At 43.9% G+C, this 13,987-nt stretch overlaps 1 protein-coding gene across 1 annotated transcript in view; it reads right to left on the bottom strand.

Moving 5' to 3' along the window:
- Positions 1-441: 441 nt before the first annotated feature.
- The window catches only part of LOC310817699 (syntaxin-1A), a gene marked incomplete at its 3' end in the record, with an annotated part of 31,295 nt that continues 17,749 nt past the window's right edge, over positions 442-13,987 (bottom strand). Inside the window, exons 6-10 of the mRNA XM_083688371.1 lie at positions 11,517-11,625; positions 4,375-4,448; positions 3,836-3,973; positions 2,819-2,929; positions 442-519 (exon numbers count right to left, since the gene is read on the bottom strand). Of these exons, the coding sequence (XP_083544497.1) occupies positions 442-519; positions 2,819-2,929; positions 3,836-3,973; positions 4,375-4,448; positions 11,517-11,625 (510 nt within the window). The remainder of the gene's footprint in view (positions 520-2,818; positions 2,930-3,835; positions 3,974-4,374; positions 4,449-11,516; positions 11,626-13,987) is intronic.

Genomic DNA, 13,987 nt, shown 5'->3' with positions numbered 1-13,987 from the left:
CATGACGGCAATGTTCCCATCTACTGTAGCTTTGTGCTTGAGTGTGAGTGAATATTACGTGCAGGCAGGCAGGCAGGCAGGCACGCACGCAAGGCGTGCAGGCAGGCAGGCAAGCACAATATTACATCTGAAAATATTGACTACACACTCATCAAAAGTCAAGAAGAGATTTATTTTCACATACAAACAAATTAAAGAGGAATGTGAGAGTTACAGTACTGCTGTCAAAATCACTAATGTCCCTGTCCCCATTACAATCAGATCCCAAACACAGTTACAACATCATGGTAAAGCATTCAACATCCAACACACAGTAGTAACACAATTGGAACCGCATATTTACAAAAGACACTCATGCATAAGGAACACCGCTGTCCCGTAGACTGTGATTGTGTATATGTGTGTGTGTGTGTGTGTGTGTGTTTGTGTTTGTGTTCTATTCTACGCTAAACTACCACCAACACTAGAGGCGATTACAATACCAAGCACCACACAGCATATAATAATCATAATTTTCTTCTGAATAATCACACATTCAAATAGAAAGGAGAAAAACAACGATTCCGGGCAGCGTGAAAAGTAAAGGAGAATGGGTTACAGTACCTGTTGGCAAACTGTGGAATCTTCAGAAGGACACTGCAGTAACATCCCTGTTATCAGTCATATTAGCATGAACAATCAGACAAACGTGCAGTTGTTATCATAAGCTAGTAAACACCTACAATGACTCACACTCATATAGCCACAAAAACACAGACATGCACCAGCATTTCTTGACTCCATGTATGAAAATCTGCTCCATAAATCGAGTTTGATTTGATTTGATACACTATAGTGACATTTGAATGGCACATGGTGGTACTGTATGGGCATCCATGGATCTATTGCTTCGGAAGGCAGATTGGTTAAACAACAGAGAGACTGTAGTTGACATGTTCTCTATCTGTGTGCTTGTCTACTTTTCATATAAATTCATTCATTCATTCAATCCCCGCTGAAACTTGAAAACCTCAAAATCTTGAAATGTACAGTGCCCCGTTTTGACCAGATGGTGGCGATATTGTCCATGCAGTCTTCATGAGAGGTGAGAGAAGTAGGGGTGAGGTTGCCCACTAGCCGGTGACTAAGGGGACTGCAAACCATGAATCCGAACCCTAACCGTAACCAAAATGTAACCAATTTGGAAATTCAACATGGATTTGCAGGCCCAGCGAGTTCACTTAGTCTCTCCCCCACTAGCCACTGATCTGGGTTACATTTAGCATTTCCCCCCCACAAATGGTTAAGTGTGGGATTTCGATAGATCTAGGCTGATCCTAGATCAATGCTAAAAGGCAACAGGAAGAAAAGAGACAGCTTCAATCATGTAGTTAGGCACCCAGAGGCGGGCTACACAGCACTGCTGGGGGGTGTATGAAAAGAGCTTCAAACAGACAAAGCTACATGAGGTCTGGCTCTGCCCTGGTGAAAAGGGGAACAGACTTAGTACATGGATGGGACTAATTAATGAGTTATCAACAGCAAGGGAGGCTGGTGGAGCTCCAAATGCAATTGTAATGCTTGATACCATTCCTCATTCCATTTCATGCATGACAATGAAGCCCGTCCTCTGATTTCTACCTCCACCAGCCTCCCCTAATCCACAGTCCTTTCACTGAATGCATCAATGGCAATTTCATTCAATGCCTGAATTGAGTCAAGTGGAGATGGGATCGCGTCCAACACTGGTGATTGAATGAGATGGAGTGCTACATTCCAAATGGACCCCTAGCTCCTAACATCATGGTAATCCTGTAGATCTAAGAGGATTGGGTGGGTCAAAGCAACACTATGGTATGGTCATTTATTTGCTCCACCTTTCTCTTGGAAAGTGCTTTAGACCACACACAACGGAATGCTGATTTAGCATACATTGTATATATGGTAATAAGATACGACAAACAAAAAGCAAAACAGAGGAGTTAAATGTGTCTGTTTGCCATTCACAATATCAAATGTTTCCAGGAACTGTAGATTACTGTAATCTCATTGGACGGACAACACAACCGTGAACGCTTCGTTTCCCATCAGCTTCAAACTAATTTCGTTGTTTTCCCAGCAGAGAAAATACTCCACCAAATGATTGCCTTAATGACAGGTTTAGATCAAGTGGGCCTCGTTTAGGAAACAGAAACTGTTTGTTCCTGTTCAGTGATATGAAACGGAGCCCTAATCACATGATCAGAAGATGGTGCTGCTCTCCTGGGACAAACGGCATCCGCCTCTCTGATGTTCAGCGTGGACGTGTTGAATCCTTAACACACACTTACAGTACAGTAGAGTTGCATGAAGCTTTCTTTCTCTTGCAACATCGTCCTAGCTGATTCAGTAGATACTGAGACAGGAATGAATGATCCTATCGGCTGACATGGTATGTGTGTGTGTGTGTGTGTGGGTGTGTGTGTGTGTCTTTATCAAAGTGCAATAAACACTGTGCGCAGCATAAGCCCCACAGACCAACCTATATTCAAAAAGACACACTCAAGACAAAAAACTCTCACACACATCTGCCAGATTTAATGTTGTTTCTGTCTGTGACCTTCATCATGACTGTCTATATCACCTGCCAGTCATATACCCTTTTTTTATTTTTATTTATCTTTCTTGTGGCAGTGTCCCAAAGGAAAATTTGACGAAGTGTTCTTATTTTATCTAATAAAATACTTTAGACAGTAAAATGACACGCAAATCAGATCAAGCCATGTGACATCAATGCCATATCAACGTCAAATCAAAATGGAGCGTGCTCATGCAGTGACGACAGTCGTCTGTGACTTACCCTTCTGGCTTTACTCTGGTACTTCACTGCCTTCTTGGTGTCAGACACCGCTCGCTCCACGTAGTCTACCGAGTGCTCCACGTTGTACTCTATACGGTCGATCATCTCTCCCTGAGAAGAGAGAGAGAAAGAGAGAGAGAAAGAGAGAAAGAGAGAGAGAGAGAAAGAGAGAGAGAGAGAACAAGGGAGGAAAGAAACGAGGAGAGTGAAAGAGCCGGGGAGAGACAGATTTAGGATAAGTGTAGCAGTCATAGTGAGTTAGTGTGTTGAGTGTGGATTATGGTGAGCGGAGAAGCTGAGTTTGTTGAGAGTGAGTTTGTGTGTGTGTGTGTGTAGCTGGAGAGCTAATTTACATCTGTAGTCCCTGGGCAGAATGATTGTGTATAGCTGTACAGTGTTGTTGTAGCCGTGTGTGTGTGTGTGCGCGCGCTTGCGTGTGTGTGTGTGCCCGTGTCTGTGTCTGACCTGGCTCTCCACCAGCATGGCAACATGTATGGCAAGTTGTTCAGTGAGAATGATGACAAGGTCTTTCCTCATGTGCCAAATACACCTGACATTGTTGTTGTTGATGAAAGCCAAGGAGAGGTGACCCCATTAGAAGTAGGCTGCTCAGTCCATCTTTACATGGAGGAAGCCTTTTTTTACAAAACTGTTCAAATACCAGTCCCTAGTCACACTTATTAGTGGCCTTGTCAGCTGTTAATACTGATACTTGGCAGCCCTGGACATGTGCATTACCTAAGAGTACGTGGCCTGTGAATTGCAGGCCTCCCAAAGAAAAAAGCCAAGCAGCTTGCAAGATATTGTTCTGTGTCAGCTGTTGTGGGAAGCTTAGCTGTGTGGTGAAGACAGTGTTACCTCTACCCATGACTATCTGTAGGACCTTTGTTATATTTTGGGGTTCTTTGATGTAATGCTTTACTGTGAACCCAAATAGAGTGAGTGAGTGAGTGAGTGAGTGAGTGTGAGTGTGTGTGTGTGTGTGTGTGTGTGTGTGTGTGAGAGAGAGAGAGAGACCTGGCTCTCCACCAGCATGGCCATGTCCATGAACATGTCATGGAGCTCTCGGATGCTGTTCTCCAGTTTGATGATCTCCGTGTGTCTCGTCTCGATCTCATCCATGGCCTGCTGGTTGATGTTGGAGTCCATGATGATCTGCATGGGGACCAGAGACAGAGGTGGCTAACTCCACGTGCACAAACACAACCGAAGCAGAGGAGATCACTGTTGGCCTTAAATCAAAAGATGGACTGCAAGGTGCGTGGCGCTAGAAATGCAATGACACGCACACACACACACACACGCATGCACGCATGCACGCACGCACGCACGCACGCACGCACGCACGCACACAAACTGTCCACCCACTGTCAGATTCCCTAAGTTGGTCTGCCACACTTCACCCACGAAGAGAGTACTGTTGTCCTCAATGTGTGGTTGTCTCAGACATTTCAACACCCACCCAATGCAGTGACAGACACACACACACATACACACACACACACACACACACACACACACACACACACACACACACACACTTGTGTGTCACTTACGCCTGATGTGAAGATGGCAGGGTTGTCACTCTCCAGCATGCTCTCCAGCTCCTCGTTGGTTGTGTTCCTGCCAGCTACAGCGACAAACACAAACCAGTCCTGTTCATTTCAAGTCACCACTACAATATGACATCGATTTCCAACAATAACAACATGTGTATCAACTTACCTTTCCAAAACAAGCACGAACCGAGAGTGAAATGTGCCACTGTGTATACGACAGTACACTGGTCTTTACAAAATCATGACAATCTTTGTTAAGTAATTGTACTAAGTCTGGGGAACTGAGAAAGACACACAGCTGAGAAAGACACTGTACGTGCACGCACACACACACGGACACAGACACACACACACACACACACACACACACACACAGACACACACACACAGACACACACACACACACACACACACACACACACAGACACACACACACACACACACACACACACAGACACACACACACACACACACACACAGACACACACACACACACACACACACACACACCCATCCATTGATCCACCCACCCACCCAGCCACCCACAGTGCTACATTTCATCCACATGTCGGTGGGCTGCTTCGGCTCAGCAGCGCGTGACGACGTGGTGACATGCTAAATGAGTATCCTCGGGCTACTGTGTGTGTGTGTGTGTGTGTGTGTTCCGACATCTCACTCAGACATTCACATCTGATGGCAGAGAGAGAGCGGGCGCTCAACAGCCCCGTCCAGGCAATTAGGCTGGGAGGATGAGGCGCAGAAAGGAGAATAGAAGAGAGGAGAAGAGAAGGGAGTCGGTCAGTGTGGGATTAATCACAGACTAGCCTCTCATCTGCCTGCTAGCCTCTACCCAACTCAGCCCTGCTGACACACACACACGCACACAAACACACACACACACACACACACACACACACACACACACACACACTTTCTCTGCATCACGCACAGGCACACACAAAAACATGTGCCACGCACGCACGCACGCACGCACGCACGCACGCACGCACTCACACACACACACACACACACACACACACACACACACACACACACACACACACACACACACACACACACACACACACACACACACACACACACACACACACACACACACACACACACACAGGTTCAAAGGCACCACCTTGAAGTTTTCCTAGTCAGAACTAGGATCTAAATTAGTAACTGGTTTGCCAGCTCCTGTTTTCAAACAGAGACAGCAAAGCAAGTTTCTGGGCAAAGACCAACAATAGATGTTTCTTGCTTTGTGACAGACAATGTTTTGATAATGACATTGAGTCATTGTGTGGCATACTAGGTCATTTCCTCTCACTGACTGAATGACAGTAATCCAGACGAACGTTCATAGAGAGTGACGTAGAAATGGTCAGAGGACAGGAGATGTATCTTGTCGAATGGTTTATCGGTTAGATTTAGATTCGATTAGATTTCCCACAAATTGGAACTTCCAGTAAACATGCACGTACCACAGTGGAGGCTGTCAGAGGTAGACATCGGAGGACCGGCTCATTGTCATGAATTGTTACTCTCATACCACACCTCATTCCGTTCCGTGCATTACAATGAGCCCGTTCCTCCTTGATTTATACCTCCACCACCCTCCACTGACGTACAAATACAATATCTCCTTATCTCCCAAGAGCACCAGCGAGCAGAAATATGTTTGCTACTACTGAGATCGGTAGGTCTGGAGGGGGAAATTGATATCTCAAGTCTGGAACCTTAGTGACTGACCGTGTAATTCAATTGCAGCCTGCCAGCCTGCAAGCCTGCCTGCCTGGGCTGCTGATGATAAATAGCATGGCTTGAGCACAGGGCCATCATCGCCTGGTGGCTAGTGACAGACCAATTCATCAGATGCCTTGGAAGACGCCAGAACATGTTATGACCATGCTCACACACACACACACACACACACACACGCATGCGCGCACACACACACAAACACAAACACAGACGCACGCACTCGCATGCAGACACGCACAGGCAGGCGCTCTCTCACACACATGCACACACACATGCACAGTTTCACTGTTATGGGTGTCTCCATGTACTGTAAATGACTCCTACAAATTAACCCGTTTCCTTTCACTCTTCTTCCCTGTCTCTCAATCATCCCTCTCTGATACAGCCCTCCCTGACACAGCCCTGATACAGCCCTGATACAGCCCTGATACAACCCTGATACAACCCTGATACAGCCCTGATACAGCCCTTCATATCGTCTCTTCTATCCGCCTCCCTCCCTGTTGGGAGTGCCATATCGGCTCAACAAGCACTTTGAAATGCAGATATAATATCTGCGTCCTGACAAAGTAAAAAAAAAAAAAAAAAAAAGCCAAAGTAAATGAGGCTGCATTTCCACTAATTGCCCTTGGGAGGAGAGGAGAGGAGAGGAGAGAATGAGTCATCCCTTGATTGGAAAGGAACAAAAGTAACACGAACGTCAGAGTATGGCCAGTGTTTTGCCCACACTTACCATGGAATTACCATGGAACCATGGAATTAGTTTTTTAGATTTGTGTGTGTGTGTGTGGGTGTGTGCGTGTGAGAGAGAGAGAGAGAGAGAGAGCATGTGTGTGTGTGTGTGTGTGTGTGTGTGTGTGTGCGTGTGTGCGTGAGAGCATGTGTGTGTATGGAGGTGTATGTAGTAAAGTGTTAATTGTGTAGGTAATCCTAAGAAGGTCACAGTGGATACGTCACAACTTGTAAACTCTGGTATCATCATACTGGAGTTTCCCCACTAGGAACTCTGACTTGGAGTGTCGTTCTAGTGGTTATTTCCCACCCCACCCCCTCACTCACTCATTCACACTCCCTCCGCTATCTCCCAGGGCAATCAACACTCCCTCACCCGCCAGCCTCCCACTCACAGGTAAGTAGCAGATTCCCCTGCTGCCTTGGAAGATAATGGAGGGCGGATGTTGATGATGATGATCATAATAGTGCAAGAAAGAGCATTGTATTTATATTTATACATCAGTGGAAGCTGGTGGAGGGAGAAATCGTAGGATGGGCTCATTGTAACGCATGGATGGAATGGTATGTTTGATACCAATGACAACAACGGAGTCCATCCTCTGATATTTCCCCCCACCATCCTCCACTATTATATACAGTGCCTTGCGTAAGTAATGGGACAGTGAAGCAAGTGAAAGTTTGGATTTGAAATGACCATGAGATTAAAGTCAAGATTCTCAGCTTTTATTTGATGGTGTTTGTGTACTGTATTGGTTTCACCATTCAGAACACTTTTTATGCATAGTCCCCCTATTTCAGGGTACCCCAAAGTGATGGTACCCCAAAGTGATGGGATAGATTTATCATATTTCAGCCTCATAATGGCTTCCCTGACTTTCATTGACATCTCTTTGGTCCTCATGTCGACAGACATCAATAGCAGACCCCAAAGGCAAACGCAAAGCCTAGAATCAATACTACACATTGATAGCTCCCTTATGCCTGCATATATGATGTGTCGAACCACACATCTAATGTTATAGAGTAACTGTGTGTATTAGGACATCATGTTTTATTTCTTTGGTTGTCAGGGACAGTACACATTAAGACACGTATTAGTTGACGCATCAATGTAAATGTGAGTAAACGAGAGAAGTGATTTACGTCCCTAGTCGCTGGGCAGAATGAGTGTGTGTATGACAGTACAGTGTTGTTGTACCCGTGGCTCCTTTGCCAGCCTGTGTGTGTGTGTGTGTGTGTGTGTGTGTGTGTGCTGGCTCAGCTGCAGGTCCTGTTGTGTGGCTCCGCCTGGTTCAATATTGACTCAGTGCCGCTAGCACTTCCTGGCTGCAGCACACCTGTGACTCACCTGGGAGCCATGCGCGCCAGGGAGTCACACAGACACACTCACACACACACACACACACACACACACACACACACACACACACACACACACACACACACACACACACACAGACACACACAGACACACACAGACACACTCACACACGCACACTCATACGCACGCACACACACACACACACACACACACACACAGACACACACACAGACACACACAGACACACTCACACACGCACACACACACACAGACACACGCACACGCACACAGACACACTCACGCACACAGACACACACACACACACACACACACACACACACACACACACACACACACACAGACACACTCACACACACACACACACACACACACACAGCGTAGAGCTGGGGACAAGGAGAAAGATGTCACGGAGGCTGGCACACAAGCAACCAGTTTAGAGGGGGGAAGAGTCACTCAAAAGTGTCAACGTGTGTATGACGTATTGTGTGTATGACGTATTGTGACTACGTTTCTGTAACTGAATGTCATTATTTGTGTTGGCTGTGACAAAGGGATATACTTTTCACAACAGGGAGCCATCTTGATATCAACACCCTACTCTCCTACAAAAGAGAATGGTCACGAATCCACCCCCATCTCTGAGAGAGAGAGAGAGAAAGACACAAACAGAGACAGAGAGAGAGAGAGAGAGAGAGAGAGAGAGAGAGAGAGAGAGAGAGAGAGAGAAAGACACACATACAGAGAGAGAGAGAGAGAGAGAGAGAGAGAGAGAGAGAGAAAGACACACATACAGAGAGAGAGAGAGAGAGAGAGAGAGAGAGAGAGAGAGAGAAAGACACATATACAGATATATAGAAAAAGACACACATACAGATACGGAGAGAGAGAGAAAGACACACATACAGATACGGAGAGAGAGAGAAAGACACACATACAGAGAGAGAGAGAGAGAAAGACACATATACAGAGAGAGAGAGAGAGAGAGAGAGAGAGGTCAGAGAAACCAAGAGGAGCTTGTCTCTACATCTCTAATTATTTTACCGTCAATCTCTGCCCTTTCTGTCTCCTGTCACTGACTGAGTGAGTTCAATGTTTATATTATATTCTCCTCAATAAACCCTTCAGGTGTTATCATCTCGCCGTTACCGTCAGCCTCGGATGAAATTACCGAAACCCTCCCCATCCCCGACAGAGAAAAAGCGGAGAATGTTTGAAGATTGCTCCGAGGTTTAGTCTGAAAATGCATGAGTGGGGAAAATAATTTCAACAAGGATATTAAAAAGGGCATACTGGAATGAGGTCGCCTCCTCTCAACCTTGTTTATTGCTATTTCCCATGGTAGCTTTCACTGTTAATTGGAATCAGGGCATAAATGCATAGTGCTAATATCTTCATTTGGTAAAATTAAGTAGAACCAGTGGGTCCTATTCAATGAAACCTAGGTGCCATGTTTAAAGGGGCAATCTGAGATTGGTACATTCATTTTTAGACTTTTCAATTAATTATATTTAGTCATTGATTCTTGAAGAATATAACTTATACCAGAACCCAAAATACAGTAAGCTTGTTTGTAAACAAAAGTAGCGGACAACCACTCTGTTGCTGTTTGAATCCCAGATTCAATTAAATTCACGGTTTTGATTGAATAGTTCTCTGTGCCTTTACGGTAGAGGAGAATATGAATGTTATGTTCATCCTGAAGTCACCTTTCCTGCTATGTTCAAATCATGTCATGTTATTGGAAGGTCAGAACAGAAGGCACAATAAAAGCAACAGCTTATTTCACGCCAGGGAAAACAGCCTATGAATATTCATTTCACTTTATCTGTGAGCAGAGTGTGCCACACCTAAAAACACAGAGCTACCCCTGCATGCCAAGACAAACGCACACACACCCGTGCACACACGCACACGCACACACGCACACCCTTCATGAAACTAAGAGGTTCAGTCACACACTAAACACTTCAAAGAGGTTCTGTGACATGGGACGACTCACAAAGCTCTCATTACACAGAGTATGCAAAACACACTTGCTAAACACACGCGTGTCACAAATGGGTTGTCCTGATCAAAGATGACTACATGGCCTACTAGTTGACACCATCCACCTGCCTCCAGTCTGCATGCAAACACATTCTTGAATTATGCATGTGCACAGATGGGTTAAATGTAAATATATGCTAATAAATTAGCATGCATGCCTACACCTCAGCCAGGAAAAATATGTTGTAACCTGAGTAGAAAAAAGCGATAACATATTTCTTTCTCAGTCTATTTAGTCCTTGTTACCCATGAGCACCCTTTTGAAACGGTTTATTGTTATTTTTATAGAAGCAAAGCAGCGCTATTTTATCTCCTCTTCTCTACAGTATTCAGTCCACTTCTTTATATCAGGTGAACCAACCAGACAGGTGGAGGGGTTAAGACGCTGATACCAAGACAGAGTGCTGCTAGTATCCAAATAGTCATCATGAATGGATACATGCAATGTTAAAAACAGATCTGATGAATTCTCTTACTTTGAAAAAGTGTGCGTCAGGGAGTCCTTTTGACACGTAGCGAAAATCTCTAGTAAAGCGTCTTTCAGTCATCATATGTTACCTCTCTGATGTAGGCTACGCTAAGCACGTGGTATTTTAAGAAGCACAAGTCTCCTGTCTTTCTCCCCAGAGGACGGAGAGAGCACTGTGCGCTCGGCCGATAGTTAAAGCCTCTTGAAATCGGTGGAAGAACGTGAGATTTGAGAGTTTTTTAAATTTAATTAATTAATTAATTTACTGCTGAAACTAAATGACACCGAGCCAGCCAGGAGTCGAACCTAGAATCTTCTGATCCGTAGTCAGACGCGTTATCCATTGCGCCACTGGCCCACGCTCCCTCTACTAGCAGGGCACAATGAGATCCTCAGAGTAGCAGGATAAATAGTCTGGAATTTAGTCTATGGTGTTTGTGTAAACCGAATGACAGATCTGATCTATGTTCCTAGATCTATGGCTGAAGTGTTTCCCTACAACTGTGTTAGATTGGGCTGGCAGGGGATAGGCCCCAACAACATGCCCTCTGGGGAGGGAACTAACAATCAACAGATTCAGTCATCTAAATTGGTTTCCTACAACATCTCTCTACAAATGCACAGAAGGGTAGGTCAGTGTTGAGGGACACACGCACGCCCACACGCACACACACACAGTACTTTATTTGGGTTCACTGTAGCATTACAATAACATTAACCAAAACATATACACAGATGCTGGAAACAAAACACACGCACACACACACACACACTTACTGATCTCCAGTTGTCTCTGGATGCGGCCCTTGCAGCGCTCCCTGTAGTCCGACTGTGTGGCGTTGTACTCAGACATCACCTCCACAAATTTACGGGACAACGTGGAATGCTGCAAGAAGATGGAGCTGTTTATCAACCCTCAAGAGGAAATCCTTTACACAGATCACCACACACACACACACACACACACACACACACACACACACACACACACACACACACACACACACACACACACACACACACACACACACACACACACACACACACACAACCGCTGTATTGATGAGCATTAAAATAAAAAATATTAGTATAAAGTAACAGAGAAAACCTGACATAGGAATTATGTTAGGGAGCATTGTTCACTGAGAGATAGAGTCTATACGAAGAGGGGGAAAACAGGTTAAGATGGGACAATATAGTCCTGTATTCTCACGATGGAAACATCAGCCTGAGGGTCCAAATCACATGATTTCATACAGTATGTATGTCATTACCAAGTCATTACCAAAGAGCAACTACAGTGTTTCTCGATTGCTTGAGCACATTTTTTGAAACAGTATTTAACTTTTCAAAACAGTTAACTTGTTCCCCTAAACAGTTAACACGTTTGCCAAAACACCACATTTCTTTTGCAAAATGCACTATAACTCTCAATAACTCTCAGAAAAAGCAAATCAGTGCATCAAAACAGGATCCTTTGTCATCGAATGAAACGTTCAATCCACCATTAATTTCATAATGACACACTAGATAGTAACTATAACCATAAATATGCAATGCTTCATTTGAAAACAAAGGTGAAAAACAGAATTTCACTTATAGTATGATGTAGGACTACTATATAATTTATAGTAGTACTGCGCCTGTTACAGAGAATATGATTGCTTACTTTAAATCTAAATCAACTTCATCTAAAATATTCAGAATCAAGCAGGTTGTCACAACCACAAAAATTACTGTAGAACGCAAAAACATTTACAGTAATCTTTTCCCTCCTGTCTGGAAGGCCACATGTTACTGGTGACTTATAGTGCCCTCCATAAGTATTGGAAAGAAAAGCATTTTGTCTTATTTTAGTTCCATACTCCAACAGTTTGGATTTGAAATCAAACAATTACTATTGGGTCAAAGTAGAGATTCTCAGCTTTAATTTCAGATTGGTTTCAACAATTAGAAAGTACAAAATGTTTAAAAACATAGTGAAAATAAGAGGAGTATCAATAGTATTGGAAAAGATTATACAATGTCCAAATAAAGCACTCCTGTTTAGTATTTGGCCGACAATCCGTTGCATGCAATTACTGCCTGAAGTCTGCGACCCATTGACCCCACTAGACGCTATACTAGACGGGTATATTCTCTGGTGATGCTCTGCCAGGCCTGGACTGCAGCCATTCTCAGTTTGTTTTGAGGTCTTTTTGCCTTAAATTCCCTCTTCAGCAAATGAAATGCATATTCAATTGGATTTAAATCTGAAGATTGACTTGGCAGTCAAGACCTTTCCACTTTTTGGCTCTGAAAAACTCCCTAGTTGCTATGGCAGTACGTTTTGGGTCATTGTCTTACTGTATGAGCGCCATCCAATGAATTTTGAGGCATTTGCTTGTACTCGAGCAGACAAGATGTTTCTGTACACTTCTGAATACACTGTGCTGCTGCCATCAGCAGTAACATCATCAATTAAGACAGGTTAGCCAGTTCTTGTGGCAGCTATACATGCCCAAACTATAACAGCCCCTTCCACCATGTTTCACAGATGAGGTGGTATTCTGTAAATCTTGGGCAGATCCTTTTTTCTCCAAACTTTCCACTTGCAATCATTCTGATCCATGATAATATTCATCTTATCAGTCCACAATACCTTTCCCCAGACCTCTGCAGGCTTTGTAGGTACTTTTTAGGAAACTGTAACCTGATCATTCTTTTTGAGCATAACCTAGTAGTGAAATTTGACAAAATAATAGTTGATTTTGACAAAGCCTATGGTTTTGGCTATGTTTCTGAGTCTTTTTCAGATTTTCCAGCCTAATAAAGGCTTCCTTGACTTTCATTGCCACCTATTTGATCCAAGAGACACCAAGAGCAGATTCCAACGGCAAACTCAAAGCCTAAAATCAATACTAGACATCAACAGCTTTCTAATGTCTGTACAAATGATAAATGATAGAACACACCTGACTAACCAGAAACACAAGCCAATTGTCCCATTACTTTTGGTGTCCTGAAATACGGGGACTATGTATACAAATTGTTGTCATTTCTAAATGGTGAAACCAATCTGAAAAAAGAAAACACTGAATTAAAGCTGAGGATCTCCACTTTAACACTTTAATTGTTTGATTCAAATCCAAACTGTAGGATTATAGACCTAAAAGAACAAAATGCTTTTTCCAATACTTATGAAGGGGTACTGTATTTAATTCGTGATTACGGTCAGGATTGTCAGTTGAACTATTGAGCAATGAGAG

Source organism: Argentina silus, assembly GCF_951799395.1.
Source record: "Argentina silus genome assembly, chromosome: 2".
Classification (NCBI taxonomy): Eukaryota; Metazoa; Chordata; class Actinopteri; order Argentiniformes; family Argentinidae; genus Argentina; species Argentina silus.
The sequence above is the reverse complement of the archived record's forward strand: the minus strand, read 5'-3'. Positions and strand labels throughout refer to the sequence as shown.